This window comes from Thunnus maccoyii, chromosome 1 (assembly GCF_910596095.1).
Source record: "Thunnus maccoyii chromosome 1, fThuMac1.1, whole genome shotgun sequence".
Lineage (NCBI taxonomy): Eukaryota > Metazoa > Chordata > Actinopteri > Scombriformes > Scombridae > Thunnus > Thunnus maccoyii.
Window position 1 is genome coordinate 6895210 of NC_056533.1, and position 27560 is coordinate 6922769.

General features: G+C 38.3%; 2 protein-coding genes across 4 annotated transcripts; one reads left to right on the plus strand and one right to left on the minus strand.

Annotated features, from left to right (window-relative positions):
* Positions 1-1760: 1760 nt before the first annotated feature.
* LOC121905494 (formin-like protein 12) lies at positions 1761-27296 on the minus strand. 2 transcript variants are annotated; one of them, XM_042423782.1, is made up of 4 exons: positions 27277-27296; positions 3303-3496; positions 2231-2526; positions 1761-2136 (listed from the first exon to the last, which is right to left on the minus strand). In XM_042423782.1, exons 2-4 carry the CDS (start codon positions 3347-3349, stop codon positions 1862-1864), a joined length of 618 nt encoding a protein of 205 aa, XP_042279716.1. In that variant the 5' UTR covers positions 3350-3496; positions 27277-27296; the 3' UTR covers positions 1761-1861. The 2 variants fall into 2 exon arrangements, with proteins under 2 accessions (XP_042279716.1, XP_042279799.1); XM_042423865.1 differs by lacking the exon at positions 27277-27296 and having other exon boundaries at positions 3303-3499.
* Positions 5142-7351, plus strand: LOC121905356. 2 transcript variants are annotated; one of them, XM_042423594.1, is made up of 3 exons: positions 5142-5269; positions 5355-5458; positions 5661-7351. In XM_042423594.1, the coding sequence occupies exons 1-3, from the start codon at positions 5146-5148 to the stop codon at positions 6240-6242; spliced, it is 810 nt and encodes a 269-aa protein (XP_042279528.1). In that variant the 5' UTR covers positions 5142-5145; the 3' UTR covers positions 6243-7351. The 2 variants fall into 2 exon arrangements, with proteins under 2 accessions (XP_042279528.1, XP_042279597.1); XM_042423663.1 differs by having other exon boundaries at positions 7105-7351.
* Positions 27297-27560: the final 264 nt, after the last annotated feature.

Genomic DNA, 27560 nt, shown 5'->3' on the forward strand with positions numbered 1-27560 from the left:
GACTGCTAATACTGATACCAGCTCTTGTACATACTAACTGCTGCTTGTATGCTGAAGAATACCGAAGACACCACTTAAAGACTTCAGGGCTCACCAGATTTGTTCATGTACCATTTGGTCAGAAAGACTCAGTATTTAGCCTGTTAGCATGTGGATACTGTGCCTTCTGCCTGCTGGAGTTTGGTGAGACTCACTGTTACAATGTGGTTGATAGTTATACAACTTTTAGTGCCTGTAAGTGTTAGCCTAATAATTGTTTCACATTTTGATTCAAAGTTCAGTTCATTCTTATTTCTGCTTCTGTCATGACAAACATAACATTAGTAGATGTATTTACTGTCAAAATAGTAACACACCTGTTGTTGCACACCTGTTGTTGTGCAAGTCGTTGTGACACATGGTTGTGCACCTCATAAATTTTGAGACTAGGTACCCACTGTGCACGCAGGGCTTTTCATTTGAGGATGATACTATATTTAGAGGTCCAGACTCAGTACTTAGGCAACAGAATACCCCCAACAAACATGCCCATGCAGGCCTACTGTGGGTAGGTGTGGTTTAATGTGGGGCAATGTGGGCAGGGCAAACCCACACTAATCCCACGTGGGCCCCTTGTGGGTTAGCCCATGCGGGGCCCACAGCAATTTTGCCCTTTTGGGCCCCCATGAGGGTTTTCTGTGGGCAACCCACTGTGGGCATAACAAAAACGCCATACATTCAACAGCTCATCACACTTCAATAGCCCCTCCCATACTTAACCCCAGTAAGCACATATACATTGCTGTGACATATTGGTGATGTAATCAAAATGTGTCAGGAGATGTTAGTATTTTTGATTCATTGTTGCCAAGATGTCGCTGCTTGATGTTTCAGTGACATCTAGCTGCTCTCTCCACCACTTAAATAAATAACGGCAGGGGCAGGCTGATATTTATACATCGTCCTGATGTCTGTTATACCTCCTGCAGATGATGCAGTAATACCTCCTGCAGATGCCAGTACAACCTTTAACCTCTGTCCTTAGTAAGTGCCCATGCAACAAAAAACAGAGGATAAGGCATTCTGTTAATAGTCACATGAAATTACTTGAAATAGCTTTACTTAATAATTACTTAAAATGCTTAGATAATAACATATATACTTCATTACATAATTATTTATCTCACATATAGATAATTACTTAGATAATTAGTCTACTGTGGTACTATATGACTATATAACGTTCAACATCTCACTTTTCAACATTAAATAAACTATGGATTGCGTTTCCTTTTCATTCTACACTGTACACAACTGGGTATTCAATTATAACCTAGTTTGCAATTGGATCAACATATGACAATACTCATTGAATCAGTAATTTACATATTCCACATTTTCAATGCATTGTTCAAGTTTTGATTATATGTATTGCAAGTTATGCACAGCAAGTGCATAACTTGCAATACTACTATCCCTATACCATATACACAAAAATAAACACCTCTAAATAACTCAGTGGTAAAGCTTTAATGTGATCAAATGAACCTCCCTGGAAAAAGAGATTATGGCACCTTCCTGAATAAATATGAGGGAAAGCAGCTGTTACAATTTATCTTTTATAGATGGAAAGACGTTCTTTCACAGACAGACTTCAAAACTGTTCTGATCTGTAGTGCAGGAGAGGGATGTTCCACATTGTATGGGAGAAAAAAAACTGTATAAGATGCCAGAATGAAAAACAAAAACACAAACCATTTTTTTAGACTATATTTATAGATATTTTTTTTTAATTCAGAGAGGGAGGAACTGCTCAGGCGACAACAGTAAAACATTAAATTGTAACAAAACAAACAAAAAGAAGTTCCACTCCAGGCAATTATTAAAGGCCCCATTTTATGCAAAAATGGGCTGTGGGAAAATATACTACAACAGCTAAATCCTGACTTGTTTCCCCTGTGAATGCCTGAATGTTGTTAAAACAAAATTTTAAACTGTTGCTGGGCATGGGGGGCATGCCTCCTAGTATCAACGACAAAGGCTGTAGCAGAGGTCCAGATAAGTTAGCAGCTAGCATAGAGGGATCTGGAGGAGGGAAGGCTGAGGGTCCACCAATGGGCACAGGCTGAGGCTGGAATGGCTGATGAGGAAGGAAACCTCGAAAAAGACACAAATAAGTACCATCATAAGTACATCAGATCAAATAAGCTTGACGTAATTGAAAGTAGAATACAAATAGTCAGCATCAAACCTGGAGCAGGAGCAGGATGTTGGGGGTAGGAAGGCCTTGTGGCATAGCGGGTCACACTGGGCAGCAGTACATGAGAAGAAGGTGGCAGGCCGGGCCTGGTGTTGGAGTAGCTTGAGGGTTGAAAACTGACAGCACTGGAGGCTGTTGTTGTGCAGCCACCTGTGAAAGACCGAAAGGGTGGTACTGAAGAACAGCTGACCTCAGTGGAGAGTTTAGGGACCTCTCTTGACCTCCTCAGCCATGACAAGTGCTGGATCTCACGCAAGTTTCTGGAACTCCAGGTATGAAGATCACTCCTGCAGAGAGGGAGGGAGAAAGCATTGGTTTTAGGCTTTTATGTATCACTGTAACAAATTAGGTAGGTCATACATACTCTGTAATAATAGAATAGGTGCCTGGTAGTTAAAAAAATAACTACAGTAAGTAATTTGTAAGTTCCTAAATTGTTACCCCCTTATTCCATGACTTCAGATCTTGTTCCCCTGTACCTACATATATGTATTGGTAAATACTGTACTGGTACACCATTAGTACAGAAGATTACACCGTAACCACGGAGTAATTACACTGTACATTGCGGGCCGTATTCTAAAGCGTTACCGATATTCCTTTACTGCATTCATTGTTTCATATTTTTTGACATACATGAATTACTCTCAATAGTAGTTTTGATGCATCTACACAGGCACAGTCTACAGAGCCCACAAACAACTTGCCAAATTACAGTAGTAAATGCTATGCTTACTACTGTGATAGTACAGTGGGCTTTTACATATAACATGTTATAACAGTACATAATAAGTCAGCTGGAATATGTCATAGAAGAGGTGGCTGTTATCAAGCAGCTATTGTTATCATTAACAAATTGCACCTCTTCAGTTGCCGTCCTGCCAGACGGCATACATTTGCCACTGGGCAACTTGCAGGACCTCAAAATGGCTTAAGGAGGAGGCCTGCTACAATGAAATGGTATATTTTGGTTTCCTCAAATACCATATTCTATGATCACAAGTTTATTACATTTTCCATTACAGTTTGTTGCAGTTTTCTGAATACACTAATATATTACTACCTCAATTTAGGCAAAATATCTGGTCGTCCAAACCCATCACAAGACATATCCTTGTCAGCATGCTAACCAGCCCAGGGGCCCAACAGTTGTGCCGGCGGGGCTCTGTCCAGAAGCTGGCCTGTGTGGATGGATGGATGGATGGCCTTTATTTTTGCAGGGGAAATCAATTGAGAAACCACATTTACAATGGTGCCCTGCAAATACACAACCAAAACCATCATATAACAAAAAATGTAGAATAAACAATCCTATACAAAGCATAAATACAAGACAAACACAAGACAAATGACTTGCAAATTACAAAAAAAAAACAAACTACAAAGCAATAGTCAGTAAACTAAGTACATTACAAAGGGAAAAAGCAGTCACAATTAAGAAAAACAAGAGCATTCATTATATAAAACATCGTTCAACAGAATCTTAAAATTCTCAAGGGACAAAAAATGTCTAATTTAAGGGAGTCCTGAAGCTTATTTCACCAATTAGAAGCATAGTATGCAGTTTTTGCCAGTTCTGTGTTCATATATAGGATATCCACGGTAATGCATTCTTGTGAACAAGTGTGGTGTCCCAAATTTAAAAGTGTCCCAAAGTGTTAAAAGTGATGATAAATAAAATGGTAGCTTATTTAGGATTGCTTTATAAATAAAAAAAAGAGTGTTGTTTCCTTCGATTGGTAAGTGATGTCCACCCTACCTTCTCATAAAGGATACAACGATGGGTTCTAAAACTGTCACCTGTAATAAATCTAAGAGAACTGTGATACGCAGCATCAAGGGGTTTGAAGGTATGGGCAGCAGCATGCATGTAAATTATATCATTTATCAGTGCTTGACTATAAGTACTGATAAAAATGTTGCCTGTACAATTTGCAATCTACTGCTAAAAGAGAGGCACTGCTTATTTCTAAAAAAAGAAACCCAATTTAAATTTAAGCTTTTTAGTCAGTTCCTCAACATGAGTTTTAAAAGTTAATTTTTCATCTAATGCCGGGATCAGACTACAAGATATTTTTGTCTTTCACAATGGTCACCATGTCATATTAGGCAATCATAGTGCCGACCGATCTTTGCTCATGACCTTGTGGCTCCAGTTCTTCTCATTGACCACCCCCTCAGAAGTGACAGTATAGGCATTCAGTTTACATTCAAACGTCACATAGCCCTAGGGCAGTTGACATAGCCTTCTATCAAATGCCAAAGTTGTGTCATTGGATATCAAAAATGAGCTGAACGCAAAATGCCATGCAACCACACAATCATATTAAGTGGAGTGCACACATAAGCATGGCAATTTTAAGGTCCTATGAAACTTATAACATGTTTACTCCAGGCCCAGCCCCAGCATGAAGTGACTGAGGGGGCTGTTAAAAACTGCGAGGGAGCTTTTTTTTTCATAAAATAAAATGCATTGATTTATGCAACATTTATTAATCAGAGCACTCGCATAACAATATAGTACTAGCAGAGCTAAATATTTTTTGAATTTATTAGCGATTCTCTGTCAGGTGCACGCAACAACAGTGGCATTATCCATTGTTCTAAAACAGAGTTAGTGACATGTATCAGTCAATAATTTTGTTGTTTTGTTTTTGCTATTTTTCTATAGATACATAAAGCTTAAACAGAGGGGGCAAAAAATACAACTGAAGGAACTAAGCCCAAGCTTACCAAGGATTTGCATGACTGTCACATAGCCCATTGTTTTAACCAAAAGTCACTGAAGTAATCTTGGTGAAATATTTAACACATTGAGTTTCCAAATAGTGCAAAAGATTTGTTTGATTTTTATTATTCTATAGGACAATGACAGGAGTGGTTTCTGTGATCTTCTCAGGATGGATATGGAAGATTTCATTTATCTTCTTGGAAAGGTGGAGCCACTCATACGCAAGAGGGACACAAAAATGAGGAGGGCCATCAGTGCCAGACAGCAGCTGTCAGTCACACTACAATTCCTTGCTACTGGTAAAGAGAATAGATTCAGAACTTTGTGGTTGTTTCAAATAAAATGTTTTATGTCAGATACATAATAATTTGTTCATCTCTATAGGAGAGTCGTTCAGGTGTCTGAGGTTCCAGCACCGGATTGGCCGAACTACTATAATGAAGACCTGTGAAGCCCTGTATGACGTCTTAAAGGAAGACTATTTGAAGGTATGACATTTGCCGTAACACTCATAATACCAGAAAAGTGGCAATTTCCTCACTGCCTAGGCGCCATTGATGGAAAGCACATATACATCCATCCTCCTGCTAATTCTGGAAGTACCTACCATAATTACAAATCCAGATTTTCTGTGGTTCTCATGGCAGTAGTTGAAACTACAGGTTTATCTATGCCAATGTTGGTACACAGGGAACAGTGTCAGACGCAGGGCTGTTTGGCCAGTCAGACCTCCGTACTGCCATGGATAGAGATCTACTGGATGTTCCCTGTCCAGAGCCACTGCAAGATACCATCATAAATATGCTATATGTGTTTATTGGCGACAAAGCATTTCCTCTCCGGACTGACTTGGTCAAACCATACCCCTACCAGAACCAGGACCATGGACAGCAAATATTTAATTATCACCTGTCGAGGGAAAGGTGTACAGTCGAAAACGCGTTTGGAATTTTGGCAAACAGATGCGCTTTTCTGACCAACGTTGCACTTGAGCCTGACAAAGTGACAACGATCACACTTGCTGCTCTCACTATTGACAACTTTCTCAGAGACAAGGCATCAGAGGCCTACCTGCCCCCAGCCTATGTGGATATGGAGGATGAGAACCACAGAATCATCCTTGGAGCATGGCGAAGGGATGGAGAACTTGCTTCTGTGGCAGCAAGCAGGGCATGGAATGCCACAACAACGGCAAAAGAACAGCGAGACCAGTTGAAGGCATACCTTCTGTCACCTGCTGGATCTGTTCCCTGGCAGGAAAATATGATCTAGTCATGGACATTCCTTCAGACACCTGCTTTATGTGTTCCCTGGGATGAAAATGATTTATTCATGGACATTCAAAGTAGTTTTTTTTTGAAAGAGCACCTTCTTGCAGAATGCTAAATAGTTAAAATTAATATATTTCTGATGTGTTGAAAGCAAAGAAAGGACCAGAGACTATTCTGAAAAGTTTAAGTGTAAACTTTTGTTGACATTAAATGTCACTGAACATGTCAAGTGTTTACTTCCCTTGAGTCATTGAAACAATATGTTAATGATTTTCACACAAGGAAACATAAATACAATGTTATATAAAGATGACCAGCTTTGTCATAACACAGCTTGTAAACATAAATGTAAATGCAATGTAAACATAAACTGGCTTTCAAGGCTCAATATGGCTGCTACCTGAATTGAACAACATTTTAACATTTCATAGTGTACAGTCTAGCACCACAGAAGAGAAGAAACTGTTTTCACAGACTTTCTAGCATGTCTTTATCCTGGTCATATGGCTCATGTAGTGCAGCCGCCAAGTAGCTCACTGGAGCAGGTGTTATGTGGCTGGGTAAATTTTGATAGTAAGATGGCTGAATATTATGAGCCTGCTGCTAAGGTGTTTGGTGAATGTACATTGGCTGTGTTGCGCTTCGGGGGACTGGATGTGATGGGGCTCTCTGCTCAGCATCTTGGTCACTGGATCCTTGATTTGCTTTCTTTAACTTAAAAATGTTTCATCAACATCCTGACTAGCACCTAGCAGTGTTTGAGACACATTTTTTAAAAATGGCAACCTTCTCCATTTCATTATCATCAGATCCCCTGCCCTTTGACTTTTGTTTGGTCTTATGTGCCCTATCTGTTTTTTTAGCTGCCACCGGACTTGGATGTGATGATGCACTTTCAGGTGAGTTCAGCTGAGTTGATGGAATAGATGCACTGGACTCCTGGACCAAAGTTGGAGGTGGCAAGGTAGAGGTAGAAGACTCAGACACATCATCCTCTGTCTCCTGGTCATCACTGCCCTCCTCTACAGCATCTGTGCTGACAGGTTGCCTATGATCTACCTAGAATAAAGAATACCATTAGAAATATAAGGCAGAGAAGGGAATAATACATCTGTGCTATTTGAAAAAAATATTAGTCAACATTTGTTTTGCAGAAAGAAAAAGTGTGGTTGGCAAGCGTTAGGTACGAATAATTTAAACACCAGTTTTGCATGAAGCATGGAAAAACTAATGCTTCTTGAGCAAGCCACCACCCTCTGTTCTTAACCTTATTACCTGATTTGTGACTCTTTGAACATGTTTCCTGTACTATTATTTTACTACCTGACTAGCCTAATAGTCAATTATGAATAACTGTCAAGCTTATCAAAAAAACAAGGCATACTTACATGTGATACTACCAAAATTGCATCAGTCATTTTGAGATTAAAAAGCACACTTCCAGCTTGTTTTATGTAATGGCCTATAACATTAATTGTTTTACAAATCGTAACCACATAGGACCAAGCTGTTGTATGAGACTACATTCAGTGTGGTCTGAGAAGCATTGTGGGCCACAAATGGTTGCAGAAACACAAAGTTCTTCACTATCCATTTCTGCCTGGGTGTAAGTTCTTTGTCACCATTTCCATTTGCTTTTGTATGGCAGCTTTGGTTTGGATCTCTCCAACTGCAATGTATTTTTGAAAAATTAGATAATCATCTCAGTACATCAAAACATTTATGTCTCTATATAGCTAACCATCCATTCTCCCATCTTCTAGAAATATTGGAAATTTAAGGGCTATCTGAAACCAAATGCAATGAGGCTGTCATTTCAAAATGTATGCCAATTAATGCAGTCATTTTGCCCCGAAAATCAATTGAGTAGCATCCAGACACAACTATAAAACGTTTCCAATTTCCACAGTTCTACTAGGCACAGACTTGGCTGTGCTAATTGCATCAAATAGTCATCAGTATATCTGGAAATTAACCACATGACGCTGTTACGGCTACTGCTACTGGGGAATCATAATCTAGCATAGCTAACTAGCAAGTTACTCACCGTGTTGCTGAAGCGCCTTCACTATTTCTCTCCAACATTTTTTTTTGACTCTGTCACGGTAGTCCCTTGAGGAAACATCAAAAAGGTAGGGGTATTGTTATATCTTCTATTATTATTGAACTTTTCCTCTGTTTCGTTGCTCCACTTGACAGCAGCATCCCTCTTCCTCTTCGCCATGTTTACATATGTGCGTCAGAGCACTCTTTCATCCTATTGGTCAATGTCAAGGAACACGTCGTAGGAGATGTCAAACTAGGCAGGAAAATACAAAAAATTCTGACATGCTAGACTTTTGGTCGTGGTGTCGTGGGGCGTCCCAGACGCCACATCACTTTTCTTCAATCATGTCACACTACACATCCATTCGTCGTTCCTGATGCTCATAATCGAGCCCGATGCTGGAATATTGTCGGCCACGACAAAATCGTGTCAAAATCGGGCTGAATTCATGTAGTCTGATCCGGGCATAACCAGATACCGAGGTACTTATGACATAGGACTTCTTTAATTTGAGTCCTAGATATTGTACTAATGGTAAAACTTAGAGGATTTGTCATTTGGGATCTGGTGAAGAGCATGTAATTAGTCTAGTAAAAGCTTAAGTTTAATCAGGACTGTTTGAATTGCCAAAAAAAATCTGCCTTTAAATTGACAAAGCTTTGTCAATAGAGGGTGCCAATGAGTAAATTACTGTGTCAGCATAATAATGAATAGAACTGTTTCTATTCAATGAGCCCTGGTCATTTGTGAACAGAATAGGACCTAGTATTGAGCCCTGAGGCACCCCTTTTGTAATTTCAAGGAAACCAGATTGATGACCATCTGCTACTATTGCCTGAGCTCTGCCAGTAAGATAACTGTGAAACCAGTTACATGAATTTGTGTCGAAACCAACTGATCTAAGTCTATTCAAAAGAAGAGTATGGTCCACTGTGTCAATTGCTTTGGACAAATCAATGAACAGGGCAATACAAAACTCCTTATTATCCAGAGAACAGATTATATCATTTACCACCTTGAACGCTGCTGTCAAAGTGCTATGTCCAGGTCTGAAACCTGATGGGGATTAAAAATGCAATGCTCAGATAGAAAGAGACACAATTGATTATTGATGAGCTTTTCTACGATTTTAGCTAAACATGACAGTTTGGAGATTGGGTGATAGTTATTTGGATCAGTAGTGTCACTGCCTTTATGCAGAGGCAGTACATGTGCTGCTTTCCACACTTTAGGAATATTCTCGGATACAAGAGTTAGATTAAAAATATGTGTTAAGGGATAAGCTATTATAGGTGCAACCAGTAGTAGGAGTCTTGTATTCAGGAGGTCTGCTCCAATAGCCTTTTTTGGGTCAATTGAGGCTAGGGCATCAAAAACCTCCTCAACAGAGAACTGTCGAAGGGAAAATCTTTCCCCAAAGGGAGTATTCAGGGGTGCAAGAGCTCTGTCTACAGACAGATTTTCGTCATAAGTGATATTTGTTCCATCATAGGCTGTTCTTTTTTACTACTAACACACACAAAAAAAGATTTTATGCTTATTATTTGCTTCAAATTACACGTAAAAAAAATTACACAAAGAATAAGATTCTTAGATAGGCTTTTTGCTTTGTACTTGATTAAACGCAAGGGAAAGAGATGCTAGTTGTTTCAGACATCAACAGTTGTTCCAACTACCTGTGGTTGGATATGTATCAAAATATACGTCTATCTTTTCCAAAGTAATCAAAGGTAAAATGGCAATTTTATTTAATGTGTACTTATTTCTCTGAAGGGATGGGTACTGAAAAACCCTGTATTAAACGGGCCCTGGGGCTAAATTATTAAAGACCATAGTATTGATAAGCACCGATGTAACCAGTTCTTTTATTGGTACTTTTTAATGTTTTAGTGTAATTTATTTTCACGCTTCAGCCTCTCTTCTGCTCTGTGTCAGGTCTGAGCTCCTTATACACACAGAATGAAGTCAGCGAACAGCAGAGCAGAGAGGCCGCGGTGGAGATAGAGTTTTACTCGAATTGACAACAACTACGCTGTCACTATAGATGCAATAAAACCTTCATGATTAAAAAGGTAATACTTTATCAATACAACAACAAGAATGAATATATAGAAAAGCAATTTTTCATTCTACTCTGTCGGCTGTCTCTCGTCCACCACACAAGCACAGCGCGCTAGCTCGGGTAGTAATGAACTGTCTGCATGTAGTCTAACTGTTTAGCTGAGCTTTAGTTTGCCATGTATCTTACAATTTGGGAAATTCTTGCAAATGTAGCTGCTGGCTGAGATAAACCAGCCCCTCCTCTCTACCAGCATTACCAGTAGGCAGTAAATCACATCAGCAGCAGAGGGAGGAGGACAGAGGACAGGAGGAATGTCTGTGTTCTTCATTCTTTCTAAATGCCACTCAGTATTTTGAAGTCAGAAATTTTATTCAATTTATTGACATTTTAGATTTGTTTCCAGTGAGATATTACTGAGTTTATATAGTGACTTTGCTGTTGTAAACATTACTGTTGCTGCTCTAGAACCAATATTAAGTTATTTGTAAAATATAAATAAATTCTAATCCTGTTCCGTTTATTCTTTTTTAAAATAATGCATTTTTTAAAAAGCAATTACTTAGCAATGAAAAAGAACCAATAGCATAAGAGTATCGAAAAAGAACCGAACCAATGGAGTATCAATAAGAGTATTAGTATTGATAAAATCCTAACAATACCCATCGCTAGGGTGATGTCAGGTAATTTGGGACATCAGGTATCATGGGACATATACGCTTTGAGGCACTCTGCTCTTTAAATATTAGCAGTCAATCACTGAAAAGATCTTTGAATTGTTGCTACAATACTACTTAACATAAAACAATCATTGTAATTGGTCTGCGGTACCCAGGAAGTGTGCGGCAAAACCGTCAAGGTCATCAGGTCAGGCAAATCGCTCGATAAGTGCTGTGACATATTGAATTTTACTTTTGCATAATAAGGGTGCTAAACCAAAAACAGACCATTTAACAATTTGCAGAACTGTATTATGATGAAGCGTTTTAGGAAGTCTTTTAATTATAATAGACATATTTGCCAAATACACATTGTTTATTTGTGAATAAGCGTTTGAAGCACTGGCCATTTTATGAAACAGAGTTTCAGTAAAGTATGAAACAGAGTTTCATAAAATGGGACAAGAATTTCAGCTAAATTGGGACAGTTGTTTAAGTGTTTATATTTGCAATAAGATTGTGTTTTATAGGCTTTTTCTTGTATTATTTTGACCATGTTACACATTTTGCCTCACACATATACACAATACACTAAGCTAATGTACATATGCCTAGGCTAATGTACATTAGCCATGTCACACATTAGCCATGTCACACATTTTGCCTCACACAGATACACAATATGTTAGGCTAATGTACTTTAGCCTAGGCTAATGTACATAATGTAGACACAGAACATTCTTCAAAAGCAAACAAGAAGCCAACGACAACCAAGAAGCCAACAAAGGCTGAGCAATCAGCCAGCCAAGCAGAAAGCCAAACCTGCAGCAGCTACCCCTGTAAGGTCTGTAGGAAAATGTATGGGGACAAAAGTGACCCAAGGTGACAGAGGAGTGGATTGGCTGTCAACAGTGCCATTGCTGGTTCTACAAGAGCTGTGGGGAAGACTATGGCATAATGGAAGACGAGGGGTTTGTCTGCAAAGACTGTGTATAATTTCACAGTAGCAGTAAGCTACGCACAGTAGGCCTATGAATGGTTTCATAACCAGTATTCTGGCTTGTTTCACTGGGCCGTTCAGCTCTTTTAAGTTTTAACAATTAAAATTAAAACCCAACTAACAGAGTAGGATGAAATATGATGAATATGAAATATGAAACATTTAAGAGGTTATGTCAAGGTTTAAGGTTAAATCATTTTTCCTGTAAATTCTTCACAATGAAAATCTCCTGTTATTTAGTCATTTAAAAGCTTTTAATATTAAGCAGTAAAGCAGGAAATGTTGGATTTTCATCAGCAGTAACTTAACACGACTCTGATATGGCTGCCCTTCGGCAGGCTTCTGGAAAGCTGGCCAATGAGAGCAGAGTGGGCTCATCGTGAGGGGGGCCTTAAAGAGACAGGAGCTAAGACTATCTGTTAAGAGACAGAGGCTGAACTTATACTGGCCAGTTTAAGATCAATAAGAAGTTTTTTGAATTGTGAATCACGACAAACTACTCTACAGGAATGCCAGTATAAAAATATAGAGCTGGAAATGAGCATAATAGGTCCCCTTTAAAGTAAGTGAAGTCCATGGAGAAGTTTATAGCAGGACTGTAAGCTATTATGTTTACTGTAAATGGTATTTATGTTTAAATGTGAATGACTATGGTAAAACATTGGAAACTGTGATTTTAAATTTAATCCTGAGTACTTTATCAGTTAGTGAATCAACTCAGAGGGGAGTGCATGTTTTCTCTCAGACAAAGGATTTTCTGTTCACATGGGGGAATGTGCATCCTAAAACATGCCTATGCCTGAGGCCAGAGACAACCGTATCAACTCTGTTTTGCCTTCTCCATCTAATAGTTCAACCCAGTGGTGATTTGGTGAACCACCTGAAGAAAACCATTACCATAAGTCTCGCACCTCACAGATCCTGCAATGCCAACAAGCAGAAAACATCCTCTGGGAAGCCACAGCTAAACAGCTGATCTCTCAGCTACAACACTGACTCACTCACCATCCTGGACGCAGCAGACAGCCTGCTGAGTCATCACTGGTTCTTCTGTGGACAAAGCTACCACCAAGTAGGATAAGCAAACCTCTCCTGCTCTTCATCTGCTTCTGTGATTAAAGCGCTGGTGTTGCCTAAATTGAAACTCTCCAGTTAAATTCTTAGAGAAGGTGATTAGTCAAATTGCTTCAATTACTTTTCCAGTAATTTACTTTATCATCCCCACATTTCATCATTGTTCATCCATCATTTCTAATTTAAATCAATTGCATTCATTCTGGTTGATTATCCATTTATCTGTTTGCATTGCTACCTAATTTATTCATTTGTTAACCAATTTAGTTAAATAAATATGCATTCATTAGTATGTCATTGTCTGTGGCTTCAATTTAAAACAGAGAACTAAATCACTGTATTGATACATGCTACTTCAGATGTGAGATTGATCAAATTGTTTTCTGTGTCTCCTGGCACAAGTAAAAATAAAGGGAGGTGATACCCTGGTTATTATGACGTGAATTGATAAATAAAAGTAGGTACAATCCCCTACACATATGAGGGTTATCATGTTGTTAGAACATATATATGGAACTGTTTGCATATAAAGTTGTATTTCACTCATTTACTCCATTACACACTTTAGCTCAATCAACCTGCAGCTCTCTCCATTCAGTCATGATCTCATTTTGTTCGCACTCTTTCTCTCTCTCTTTCTGCCAACAACAAAGCCAGCTTTGTTTTTAACATTAATAAACAACACCTGGAACTATCCTCCAGGAACTCAAATTAATCTCATGTTCCTCCAGTCAAAATGCAGGTTTAGTTCCTGAGTTCCTCAAAAGATTCTTGGTGCTGCGGGAAACTTCCAGAGGCGGAAGTACCCTAACAGCAGGGAAAACACAAGTGTATACTTTGCACTTGGACAATCATTCTTTTCTTTTGTTTTTTTACATTTACATTTCAATTGTTGTTTTCTTTCTCACTTAGATGATGTGGCAAAAAGCAGCCAGGCCACAGCACCCATAGTGGAAGCTTTGATTAAAACGTAGCTCTGCAATGCTAGAGACCGAAAATAAGAGTTTATGAATAAACTATCTTATGAAGGAGATCCCCACATTGTGTCTCGCACCCAAGTCTCCCAGATCATAGATGACTGCGTTGACTACTGAGCTAAAATGAGTGCATCGCCATCAAGCAGACAGACCTCAACATATTTATAAACCCATAACACAGACACAGCACTGCGTGTAAAGTGTAGAGAAGAACTTCAAAAGTGATTATTGCATTGCAGTTTTCATTTATTGCCTATTTTTTACAACCTAACTTTGTGGAAAGGAGAAGTGAAACAACAGGTTATGGTGAGTCCCTTGAGAGCACTTTGTTTGTGTCAGTAGTTCAGCTTTATCTCTGTGGAACACCCCCAACTCCAGGAGTGATGTCCAAATAAAGAAATGTGCGTCATGGTAGGCTGGTCATCCAGGTAGGTGGATGTGACTCCCCTGGTTGAGACCTGCTGATATACGTAACAGCGGAGGAGAAAGACTGAGATAGCAATATATCTGACCTGTGCGCTGGTATTTAACATGTTTTTTTGATTCAGACTTCAAGAATGGACATTCTTTATCGAAACAAATGACTCAGCAAATATCTCACCAACCAAGGGCAGCAATTATGACTAACAGCATAATCTCACAAAACTTCACACTCCACAGAGGCTCCAGACAAGGATGTCCACTCTCACCTTCATTATTTGCGCCTTTTATCAAGCCATTAGCAACAGCAGCATGCCAAAAACAAACATTTTGCAGGCATCTGAACCAATAAGATAATACATAAAATCAGCCTATATACAGATGATGTACTCCTATTCCTACAAAATCCAAACACATCAATCAAAGAATTTATCAAAACCATCAGTATGTACTGCGATATCTCTGATTATACAATACTGGAATAAATCCATCATCCTAACAATACATTCAGATAGCTCTCATGCTACATCACAAACCTCCAACTTACCACTCACTATTGGCAACATCACACATTCAGGTATAAAATTCTCCCCCAAGGTGTCCGAGTTGTATACCTTAACTTCACTCCACTACTTAAAATAATACACGTTGACTTAAATCAATGGATGACATTGCCATTTTCCATTATAGGACATATTGCCAAAATAAACATGATGGTATTCTCAAGAATGAATTACTTATTCAGAATGATCCCAACCCAATTTCATTCGAAATGTTTGGGATGCATTGGGTATGTCAACACACAGGACACATAATAATACTGGACACACTTATAACAACAACACTAATAACTAATAACAACACTACTAATCACTTATAACAACAACAATAATAACACTAACAACAACAACAACAACTGGACACTGGACACACTAATAACAACATTTTATTGGAAAAACAAAACCCCCAGAATAAAACTAATCACATTACTGTACAACAATCAAAACATTAAAGAGGCCTACAAGCACCAAACTTCCAACACTGCTTCAATCAATTACAATACTTTATCAAATGGATCCATGAAACCATCACCACCACCCATGGCTTGATATAGAACAAACCAAATGCCAATACATGGCAATCACAAACCTACCTTTCCTCAGTGACACAATCAAACACCACATCTGCTTCAAAATCATTGCAATCACCACAACTCTGACAGCTTGGTGGAAAGTCAATAAAATAAAAAACACTACAATATCACCTACCACACAAACACCATAATTCAAACTTCACTGCAAATAAATCACCTCTAATAGGCACTAAATGCACCTTGTTAATATTCCAACAGCTTGTTGACATATGTCATTGAGAAACAATAATACTTAAAATACATCCAATTAAAACATTCAATCAAGGCAAAAATAGACACTCTAGCACACACCTTGGACAACCACCACTATTGGACAGCATCAATAAAATTGCAAAATCAAACAAACCACTCTCAAAACTGTATAAACTCATCCAGGAATATTAACATAAGGCTAATACAATACAAAATCATTCACAGGACATGCATCACACAGCATAGAATGTGCATAATGGGATTGTCCAGATCAGACATATGCACTCATTGTTCACTCAGCACAACTGATGACTACCTCCATGCACTCTGGCTCTGTCCACCAATACAACACTTCTGTGAAGAAGTAACGACCACACTATCTCTTTTCCTTGGCTGTAGCATTCCATTATCCCCTTCTGTATGCATACTCAGTGATCTGGATATATGCAACACATGTTCAAAACAAATCATAATACCCCTACTTGTAGCCATAAGAAAACAATACAACTAAACTGGAAAAGTAGGAAAAAAATTAACATCTCACAATGGCTGGATCTCCTAACACAGCAGATACAAATGGAACAAAAATTAGCTTTACAAACAAACAAACAAACAAAAAACAACTTCAACAGTTCAATAAAATGTATTCAACAATTCTCAGATCTCCTCTGCTGCCGGTGACCTAATGCCACAGCACAATTATAAGTGTATATGTAAGCATGTAATCAGGGATGGGAAAAGGGGAAAAAGGAAAACAGAAAAGGAAAAAGAAAAAAAAAAAAATATATATATGTGTATGTGGAAATGTGTATGTATGTAACCCATCCTGCAAAACTCACCTGAAATGCATCGAAACCCAAACAGATCACACCCTCCATTCGTTTATTTTTATCTTTTAATTTTTTTGTTTTAGTTGTTTTTTCTTCTTTTCTTCACATGCTGTCCCGTTACTTATCTGTGTCCATTTATGTTTTGTAAACCAATATCATCTCCTGTTGCTACTATATTTGTTATTGTGACCATACTATCTGTATATGTATGCACTAAATGGTGAATGAAAAATAAATAAATAAATAAATAAAAAGTACTCTACAATTAAGTCCGTTTGTCACATGACCCTTGCCTTGCATGTCATAGAGGTGCAATTGTGTAACATGACATGAGCGTATTTGTCTGTAAGGTCCACCTATCTAATTTTCATATTAAGATCAAATCAAAATGCAGGCAGAATTAAAAAAACTGAAATGCTAATTAATACACATGTAAATGCAAAAGCCTGAAGTCAGATATCACTATCCAGATAATCTCCAGATACAGATCACATGTTAATACCAAGTGTAGATGGGGTCAAGGAGACAAGGAGTTTTCTAGTTACCTAACTAAACTCTGAATGGCAATGCGCAACACTGAGAAATGATTCTTATGAAAACATAAGACTTAATTATTTAGTTACCATAGCCACAAGAGATGGCAAGAATCTCAGATAAGATATTCAGGGTACATTCTAATATTGCTCATGAGCATGACTGGTGAATAGTAAATTGACTGAATTTATATAGCACTTCCTAGTCTCATGTCAACATTCACCCATTTACACACGCATTTCATACACTGATGGCAGAGGCTGCCATGCAAGGTGCCAACCTGTTCATCAGGAGCAATGTAGTGCTTTACAATGTTTGTAATGTTCATCCCCCATTCACTAACACACACGCACCGATGGCACAGCCTTCGGGACCAAGTTGGAGTTCAGTATCTTGCCCGAGGACACTCGACATGTGGACTGAAGGAGCCGAGGTTCGAACCATTGACCTTCTGATTAGTGGACAACCCACTCTACCTCCTGAGCCACAGGCGCAGCAATATGTAAGAAAGAGAGATATTAGGGAAGGTCATATCATACATCAACTCCCACTAACAATAACTACAGTACCTAAAGGAACTTCACAGTAGGCTTTTCAGTTGTATGTAACTGATGTGTAAGATTGTAGAGATCAATATTAATGCTTGATCATGGGACTGATCATCCTCTAATCAGTGTTGTGAATAATCTGTGTGATCAAACCTGGATGTTTGTTGTTGTCTGTGTTGCCCTTTCCTCCTCTGAGCAGACTGCCTCTGTGTGGTTGGCCATGGATGCAGCATCACCAACAACTCAGCAGCCAGGCAGCCAGGCTGAGAGAGTGGGAGCCTTTATTGATATGCTAATGCTGTTGTTCATTAGCTGTCTTTAATTAGCAAAATGTGCTGCTGTGGGTTTCTGGCTAACTGCAGCCACCAATACCAGACCACTTATCAACCGACAAGATACACACACCATTCCCAAACAACCGGGGACAAAGGCAGAGAAAGCGCCATCATGAGGAAATGTTGATAAAGACTGGAGAAAGATTGAGAGGATTTAGAGGAAGAGAGGGCAGAGGAATATTTGAAAATTGGACAACAGCCTATGTTTTAAGAATGAGGAGGGGGTAGAAAGAAAAGTGAATCCTTTTGCTAGGGGATGATGGTGTTTGCTCTCTCCTACATCAATCAAGAAACCCAATCACATCCTTGGCACAGTTTGATCTGTTGCAGTTCAACTTTATTATTTTGCATATTAACAAGGGACTATAGTAATTTATTTCAGAAACCAGTGGCTCTTGACCACATGCAATCAAAACAGTGATGAGTCCACCTTTAACGAGACAGGGAAATCAGCTGCATTGGCTGAAAACCTGCAGCCTGGTGGGTATGGATGAGGTTGGGAAGTATGCACTCCAACAGAGTTTTGTATTTTGCACTGATTTATGACCTTTCCTTGCACTCTATTGAGTTATTGAGCGCCTGTCTAGTCTTATCAACCAATGTTTGTAAATGTAAATGAGTGCAAAGGAGTGATAAAATGTGCCAGGTGCTACAAACACAGGGGCACCCGTGACATAGGCCACACAGGCGGTCACCAAGGGCAACAAATGATGGGGAGAGACAAAAGAATGGGTTTTCCAAAGCCTTACTGGTCGGTCAGTTTTGGGCCAACAACCACCAAGTTTCATGGGCTACCTCAGGCCATGCCACCAAACACTCATTGAATGGGGCCTTCACTTGCCTTTTTTGTCTGGAGGACTTTGTCTGGGCTAGAGGTACCATCATTGCTGTTTATTTCTGGATGAGTTCATTTTTGAAGTTCTAGGATTGGAGGTACTGTTGCACTTTTTGGGGGGCTCCAATCTAAAATCTCATTTAGGGCACCAACACTGTCAGAGCTGGCCCTGTACAAACATGGGGGCTGAAAGTTGGTGAGGTGAGGTGTAAGTTTTCACATATGCCCTCAGTTTGACCCCAATCAGAATCTGAGGACAGTCCAGTGCTGCTGCTGCTGCAATGTATCACATTGGTGAATCTGATAGTCAAGGCAGGCAATTTGACCTCCATTTTAACAGTACAAATGTTGGGTATTGCAATAACTCAAATTAGTTTCAGTTGTACAACACTTTCTAACACCAAGGCATCACTACAGTACAAGAACAAATTCTCACCTAAAGTACAAGTGTACTGACAGTCATGAATGGAAAAGATATCGTGACCCATATATATACATACCCACATGTTACATGTTTCCCCTTTTCTTTTGTTATATGTTACATGTCTCCCTTGTCCTTCCTAATCCCTCCACACACATACTCCTGGCTCTCAATCACACAACACTCATGCATGTACAGATGGGTGATAAATTAAAGGAAAAACTGGTACAAGCCTGAATGCTTGACCCCTACAGTGAGGTGATCCAGTGGCTCTGTTATTCTTTGGGGGGCATTTTGCTGGCATGGTTTGGGTCCCCTTGTCCCCTTAGAGGGAAGGGTCACTGCAAATCAATACAAAGTTGTTCTGAGCGATCACCTATCCTATGATGAAACATCTCTATTCTGATGCGAGTGGTCTCTTCCATGAATGGTGTTCATCCCTCAGAAGAGTTCCAGAGACTTGTAGAATCAATGCCAAGGCTGAGGAACACCATTCTTCAAAAAGATATTCCCTCATTTGGTGTTTTGATGATGGTGGTGGAGAGTGCTGTCTAACATGTCAGTCTAAAATCTCCCATAAGTGTTCAATTGGGTTGGACTCATTAAGCCATTCAGTGACCCCCCATGCCCTGTGAATTGGGGCATTGTCATCCTGGAATAGACCACTCCCATCAGGATAGAAATGTTTCATCACAGGGGACAAGTGGACCCAAACCATGCCAGCAAAATGCCCCCCAGCAGTTCCCCTCATTCATTGTAGGGGTCAAGAACTCAGACCTGTTCCAGTTTTGCCTTTAATTTATTTGTGTGTGTGTGTGTGTTTGTGTATATATATATATATATATATATATATATATATATATATATATATATATATATATATATATATATATATGTATGTATGTATGTATATATATATATATATATTCTACCCTGGACCCCAAACTGATCTCTTTGCCAAGTGGGTGTCTTTTAGCAGGACATTACCCAAAACTTAAACACTGTGACAAAAATTAAACAGACCTCTTGAGAGGCCATTTCTGACCAATAACTAAATTATGGCTTTAACTGACAGCATAAATGACCTTTGAGGTCATTTGAACAAGGAGAACCAGATAACAACAACAACAACAACAACACCCCTCTCTTATCTAAACAGACCAAAAGTCATAAATTCCCACTCACATTCCTGGAATTTCCAATATGTTAGCCTCAAGTCACACACTTCGAGTCACTATTTTTCAACCATTTTCTATTATTTTATTATCATTTATAGGCCTTATTATTCTTTTATTTATAATCTTATGCATTGTCATGTATCCTCAAGACGTTTAGCTATTAATATATGTCTTAGTATATCCTAAGAAGCTGTGGTTGTAGTTTTTTTGTAGGTTATAAGACTGATTCATTGATTAAATTGAATAAGGGTTAGTGCTTCCTCCTGGCACTGACAAATACTAACCAAAGAGGGAGGTGGTGCCCAGACAAGGTTATGTTTTATATTAATAAAAGTATTATGTTACAACAGACTCAAGAGGCACAGTTGTAAAATCATCTCAATTCCCCCACATCTCCCTTGCCAATTATAATTCAAGACAAAGAGAAGTCGCCATCCTGATTAATAATAAAATTCAAATTATCCATAACACTACAATCTCAAATTCAGAAGGGCAATTTGACATTATTAATATCTCTATTCACAACAATCTGTTTACAATTGCTTATCTATATGGCCCCAAAAAAGATGACCCATCCTTCTTTCACAAACTCTTCTCCATACACAACAACCTCCCCAGCTCAGAATTAGTCATAGGAAGTGACTTTAACTCTGTGCTAGACCCATTAATAGATAGATCAAGTACTGCAGGAAATAATAGATCTTGGCAATCCACTGTAATACATATGGAGGACTATGGCCTTGCTGATAATTGGAGGTTAAACCACCAAAATGAAAGAGAATACTCCTACTTTTCTTATATTCATCATTCATCCTCCAGAATTAATTTTTTTAACTAGCAATTCCCTCCACTCAGCTATTTCTGAAACACAAATTCATTTGAACAGTATAAGCGATCACACACCAGTTTCATTTAAGCTCAACAGAAAACTCCAAGAGAAATCAACTAGATGAAGGTTTAATACATCTATGCTAAAGAAACAAGATTTTGACAGTTTCTTAAAGATTGGGTATCCTTCATGGAAATAAATGATTCTCCAAATACTTCTTCAATTTCTCAGGGAAACTGGCAAAGCTGTATTAAGGGGCAGGGTCATTTCATACTCATCCTATGAAAAGAAGAAAGACAGAATTGCAACTTAAATTGGAAAGAAAAATAAAATAACTTGAAAACACATATGCCACCAATCCCACAGAGAAAGTATGCTGCGATTTAAGAAAATATAAACTGGAACTGAATGATCTCATAAACAAAAAGATCCATTTTCTTATAGAAAGGCTCAGACACACCAGATTTCAATATAATAACAAATCAAGTAAAATACCTGGCAAATCAAATTAAACAAAACAAACCTCACTCACACCTCTCTCTCCTGCAGCTAAACACACACATGCTCAGCCCAGCTGTTACTGTGGCTGTTTTTTCTTTAGACTCTGGAGACAAGGGAATCTGCCAGTAGCACTTGTTCAAATCCAGTGTTGTAAAAAAAAAAAAACGAGCAGTGGCCAACCGGTCCAGGACCTCATCGACCCGGGGCATCGGGTAGTTATCAAATTGTGAAATATTATACACCTTGTGATAGTCCACACAGAACCAGATAGACACATCCTTCTTGACCACAAGAAGGATGGGGATACATCAGGCACTGTTGGACTCTTCTATTACTCCTATCTCCAGCATGGCTTTCAATTCCTCCTGAACCACTTTTCTTTTGTGTTCAGGTAACCAATAAACCAATAGGGCCGTGAACACATCGTCACGCACAGGCAAGACTCAATGTGGTACTGTATGAGATTTGTGTGTCCTGACAGGGGGGGAGAACACATCAGAGAGAAATATGCTCCACCTCTCTCCATGCTTTGAGGAAGTTGAGGTGGTAAATCTGTGTTGCCCCTCCCCTTTCAGAACGCACAACCTTATAGTTGACATCGTGTCTGTATTTGTTGAGGCAGCACAATTATTTGTATTTGTATTCAAATAAAAGTGGAAAAAGGCTTAAAAATCCTGTTTTTGTTTTATTTTATTTTATTTTATTTTAGAAAATTAAAGTGTTACAATAAGTGTTCATGAATAAACTACCCTATCATAGACAACTGCGCTGACTACTGAGCTAAAACTTTACTCATCACCTCATTGCAGACAGACCTCTACCTATTTATACAATCATAACACAGAGACAGCATATCGTGTAACGTGTAGGGTAGAACTTCAAAGGTGATTATTGCTTTGCACTATTCATTTATTGCCTATTTTTTACAACCTAATTTTGTGGAAAGCCACCATGCACCTATGGTTGCCTTGCTTCTTCTGGCACATGCGGCTGGTCTCTGGAGTCACTCAGTCCCACAAAATAATAGTTTCAGGCTTCACCAAATAATATCTGACATACAGCGTGCCGTCTGTCTCTATGGTGTGCAGCAGTCATCTGAGGTTCAGCATGCTACTGCATTTGGAAGGAAGAGTACAATTAGTCAATGAGCACAAGCTGTGCCAGTCAACTCACCTGGCACTGCTCTCATGAGCCATCTCCACACCTCTCTCTCCTGCAGCAGAAAACCAACCACACCCACCTCCAAAACAGAGTTAATTGGAAATTCTTATTCGCAACCTTACAAAAATTCAGGTTTGGAGAGTCATTCATTAATTGGATAAGGATGCTATACACATCACCAATGGCCATCATCACTACCAACAGCTTGATTTCACAAAATTTCACTCTACACAACGGGACCAGGCAAGGATGTCCACTCTCTCCATCCCTCTTTGCTATATCCATTGAACCTCTAGCAGCTGCAATACAGCAAAATGGCAACATCAAAGGTATTCAGACATCCACTACAGAACACAAAAGTATTCTGTACACAGATGATGTGTTTTTACTTCTTCAGGACCTGCACTCATCCCTGCAAGAATGTTTTATGGTTATAAAATCTTTCTCAGGACTCTCTAGTTACTCAGTGACATGGTCAAAATCCACCATCTTACCACTCTGTATGGATAAGATGACTTGAACTGCTAGACCAACCTACTTATTTCCCTTTCTGGAAGAATAGCAACAATTAAAAATGTCAATCCTACCAAAAATCAACTATTTATTTTCAATTATCCCTATTTTTCCCGACACTTCCTGGTTTAAATCCCTAAACTCATCTATCTCAAAATTTTACAAGAAAAACAAATCTCCATGGACAAAACTTTTGAAACACTGAGCAAAAACCAGAATCCCGGGGGGGATCAGAAGCCCCAAATGTTGAATTATATCACCTGACCAATCCGCTCAAATATCTTATAAAATGGCTCAAACCCTCAAAACTTGATTCTTTCTGGTTAGAAATTGAACAGGCATTATGCATTGACATACGTTTATCAGACTTCCCATTTGTCAGCCAACCATCAAGCAACATTACTGTTTTCAAAACATAACCATAGCTTCAGCTGTGTCAGCTTAGTGTAAAGCACTTCAAATCACAAACTCCATAGTTGTAACATCCCTCCGCTCACCAATTTGGAACGACCCAGACTTCTTTATCAATGAAAAACATTAAATTTCACTGCCTGGAAGGATAAAGAAATTACAGATCTTTACCATATCATTCAAGGTAGTACCTTAGTTAATTTTCAACATCTAATCCAGAAGATTGGCATTGGGAATACAGTTTCTGGAATACATGCAATTAAAATCAACCAGCCTATCAAAACTCAGTAGAACTCTCAGGAATATAACTCATCCAATTCCAATCAATATAATATAATATGTTGAATCTCTCAGGTCCAAAGAAATTCCTATCAAGAATTTACATAATACTCAGCAGTTCAGATACCTCAATATCTTTCCCAGTCTCTAAGTGGGAACAAGACCTGTCCATTAGTACCAATGCCAACTTCTGGACCCAAATCTGCAAAAATAACTTCAACAAGAGCGATAACACAAATTAACAACTCATACAGTATAAGGTTATTCATAGAATACATTACACTGGTGACAAATTACACAAAATGGGATTTAATGAATCAGACAGATGCACACACTATTCACAAAACACAGCTGACACTTACTTGCATGCCACTTGGCACTGCTCACCAGACAGGCACTTTTGGCTCCAAGTTACAGATCAATTATCTCACTTACTGGACTGCTACATCCCTTTATCCTTGGAGGTCTGCATCTTAGGCGACCAATCAGCACTACAATTATGCAGCACTACTTCTAGTATTCTCCTCACAGCCTGAACTATCGCCAAGAAGACTATCTTTGTAAACTCACAGTGCAATGATGAATGAAGTACTTGCTAGGGGTGTGCTCGAATACAAATACGTTATTCAGCAAATCACAAATAGTGTTTTTTTTTTGTTTTTTACGAATATTTGTTTCATACAAATATTTTAAAAATTATTTGTTCTCGGGAAGAAAAAAAAAGTCAAATATCAGTGCACAGATCGTTTACATCGCTATCTCAGTCTCTCTCCTCTGCTCTGTTGTTACATCTATCAGCAGGTCTCATCGAGTGGAGTCACATCCACCTGCTACATGACGCGCATTTCCTAATTTGGACATCACCCCAAATTTTTTGCCGTCTAACTTTTAATGTTCTCTTTTCTTTTCCCTCATTTTTTTATTTTCATTTTTTATCTCATTTTATTTATTTAAGTTAAATGTAACTACTTACCCGCCATATACTGAATGTGTTCTTGCTTTGCTTGTGTTTTGTTCATTCTAATCAAGTCCCTCCCCTTCTAAATACTGCTTTCCTTTGGTGTTTAGTTCATTGTGGTAATTAATGCAGTTATTGAGGGGGTGTTGGTAATTATTACTACTTATTTGTTGTTAGTATTTTTTTTTACATTCATCATTTTGATTAATTAATTTAATCTTGTTTTACTTTATTTTTGCATCACACCCTCTGATCCAAAACACTTATTGGTAACTCATTATAATGAATTTTGATATGAATGGTATTAACGACAAAGATTGCTTATTATGATGATCATTTTGATGATGAATGTTATTATTATTATTATTATTATTATTATTATTATTATTATTATTATTATTATTATTATTATTACATTGTTGTTGTGGTGGTGATATCATTATAATCATTATTATAATCATTTTGAATGCTATAAAGACAGACTGGTAGGATGAGGGTTAGGATAGTATTATTATTATGAAACAGAATACTATTAGTAATACTGAAACAGTTATAAAACAATTATTATGAGGCTGATTATTATTATTATTATATTGATTACTACTGATCGAGATTGATGATGATGATGATGATGATGATTACTATTATTCTAAAAAATATTACACTGATTATTTCTAATAGTGCAATGATGTTGATTTTAATACGGATGATCATTATTATTATTATTTTTATTGTTATTACTAATATTATTACTAATGTTACTAGGATGATCGGTGCCTCTTTGTCCATAGAGCCCAACCAGAGATGCCATCCAAGCTGCATTGTAGCTGTTTTATTTATTATTTTCACTTTCTTTCTTCCTTTTGTTAATACTGTCTCCCCCTTATGCTCTTTCTCCCCTCTATATCTTTCACACTAAAAACCCATCCACCCACACAAACACACAGGCGCACACACACACACACACACACACACACACACACACACACACACACACACACACACACACACACACACCTACAATAAGAAAATCTAAGCCAAACTCTATGCTTTCTTTTTTTTTGTTTGTTTGTTTGCTTTTTTCATTACTGTTCTTGTTGTTGTTATTGTTGCAGCTGTTCTGCCTTTTTTTCTTTCTCTTTTGTTTCAGTTTGTTTGAGCCTAGTTCTCCCTCTGGCCTTGTGTTGTGTCATGTTTGTTTTTGTTTTGTTTTTTGGTTTCATATTTGTCACTTGTATTGCACTATAAACAAATAAAATATTTTTTTTTAAAAAGAAAAAAAAAAAAAGATATCATGACCCAAATGTGTTTTTCATGGTCATTTTAGGCGTGGCCCAACTGAACCATTAGGATGACCAGGGGCAATACTGAGCTTCTAATGCTCATGCTAGCATTGTGATATTAATGATCTGATTTCATGCTGCACCCAGTGCAAGTAGTTTTCCACACAACAGCAGGGCACAGTAAAAGGAGTTGGTAATGTTGCTGAGGCGTTGCTCACGGTGGCTGACCAGGCTGTCCAAAAATGCCAAAAATTACCATGTCTGGTTTTGTAAACACAGTTTTGGATGATCACAGTCAGTGCTAACCTTGGTGACAAATGTATTGTTTCCTGTGACTGCAGCCTGGTGGAGAAAAAAAAAACCCTCATGTTTTTAATATGAAGCAGCAGCAAAAGAAAATGTTGGGTTTGCATTAGCAGCAACTTCATACAGCTCTGATACAGTGTTAAGAGGGTTGAACAGTAAACCATAAGCGTAACAGTGATGCTGGATTGCGTGCTAAATTGTTTACTGTGTATCCCTTGTTAGTATGAGGAATCTATCAACTATGCCAACATGGTTCTCACTAAGTTAATTGCTGAGATCTCTGCACATGGCATGGCACAAAAAATAGGTCAGAAACACAGGAAGTCAGATGATCAAAGAGGTTGTAAACAATCCCTGCCATGTGGCAGTTTAAGACCTCAACGGTGTTCACACTGGAGCCAGATACATGACACTTACAAACATGGATATGAACTATCAACACAATAAGATCAGATCTGACTAAAAAAAAAGAATGAAGAAAAAAAGAAATTGCGCTTTAAGGCCTGTAATGTGAGTGTAACTTTAGACTTACCATACTTGCCAGAGTTTTGCGTCCTCACAGCTTCTGTGCAATGACAGATTTATTAAAGACATTTAAAGTACTTTTGCTTTTGGTTTTTATCTCCAAAGTGGGTTAAATTATCTGGCTGAACTGTTGGCTTCTTTTACAATTGGCATGATCATCCTACTGCTTTCCACAGCTCTGAAAATAAAACCCACGTTGTAATAAACTCTAAATTTCCTTTACACCCCAAGTACAACTGAAGTTAACAGTTGCTTATGATGGATGCAGTGCAAAGTCTGAAAGTGCAGCTA

Excerpts from the sequence above, each read along its gene's own strand:
- LOC121905494 (XM_042423782.1), bottom strand. The coding sequence starts at position 3,349 with ATGTCTTGTGATGGGTTTGGACGACCAGATATTTTGCCTAAATTGAG. Across the intron at positions 2,527-3,302 it reads GATATTTTGCCTAAATTGAG|GAGTGATCTTCATACCTGGA; the intron begins GTAGTAATATAT and ends CCCTCTCTGCAG. Across the intron at positions 2,137-2,230 it reads ACATCCTGCTCCTGCTCCAG|GTTTCCTTCCTCATCAGCCA; the intron begins GTTTGATGCTGA and ends GTCTTTTTCGAG.
- LOC121905356 (XM_042423594.1), top strand. The coding sequence starts at position 5,146 with ATGGAAGATTTCATTTATCTTCTTGGAAAGGTGGAGCCACTCATACGC. Across the intron at positions 5,270-5,354 it reads ACTACAATTCCTTGCTACTG|GAGAGTCGTTCAGGTGTCTG; the intron begins GTAAAGAGAATA and ends TCATCTCTATAG. Across the intron at positions 5,459-5,660 it reads TAAAGGAAGACTATTTGAAG|GGAACAGTGTCAGACGCAGG; the intron begins GTATGACATTTG and ends GTTGGTACACAG.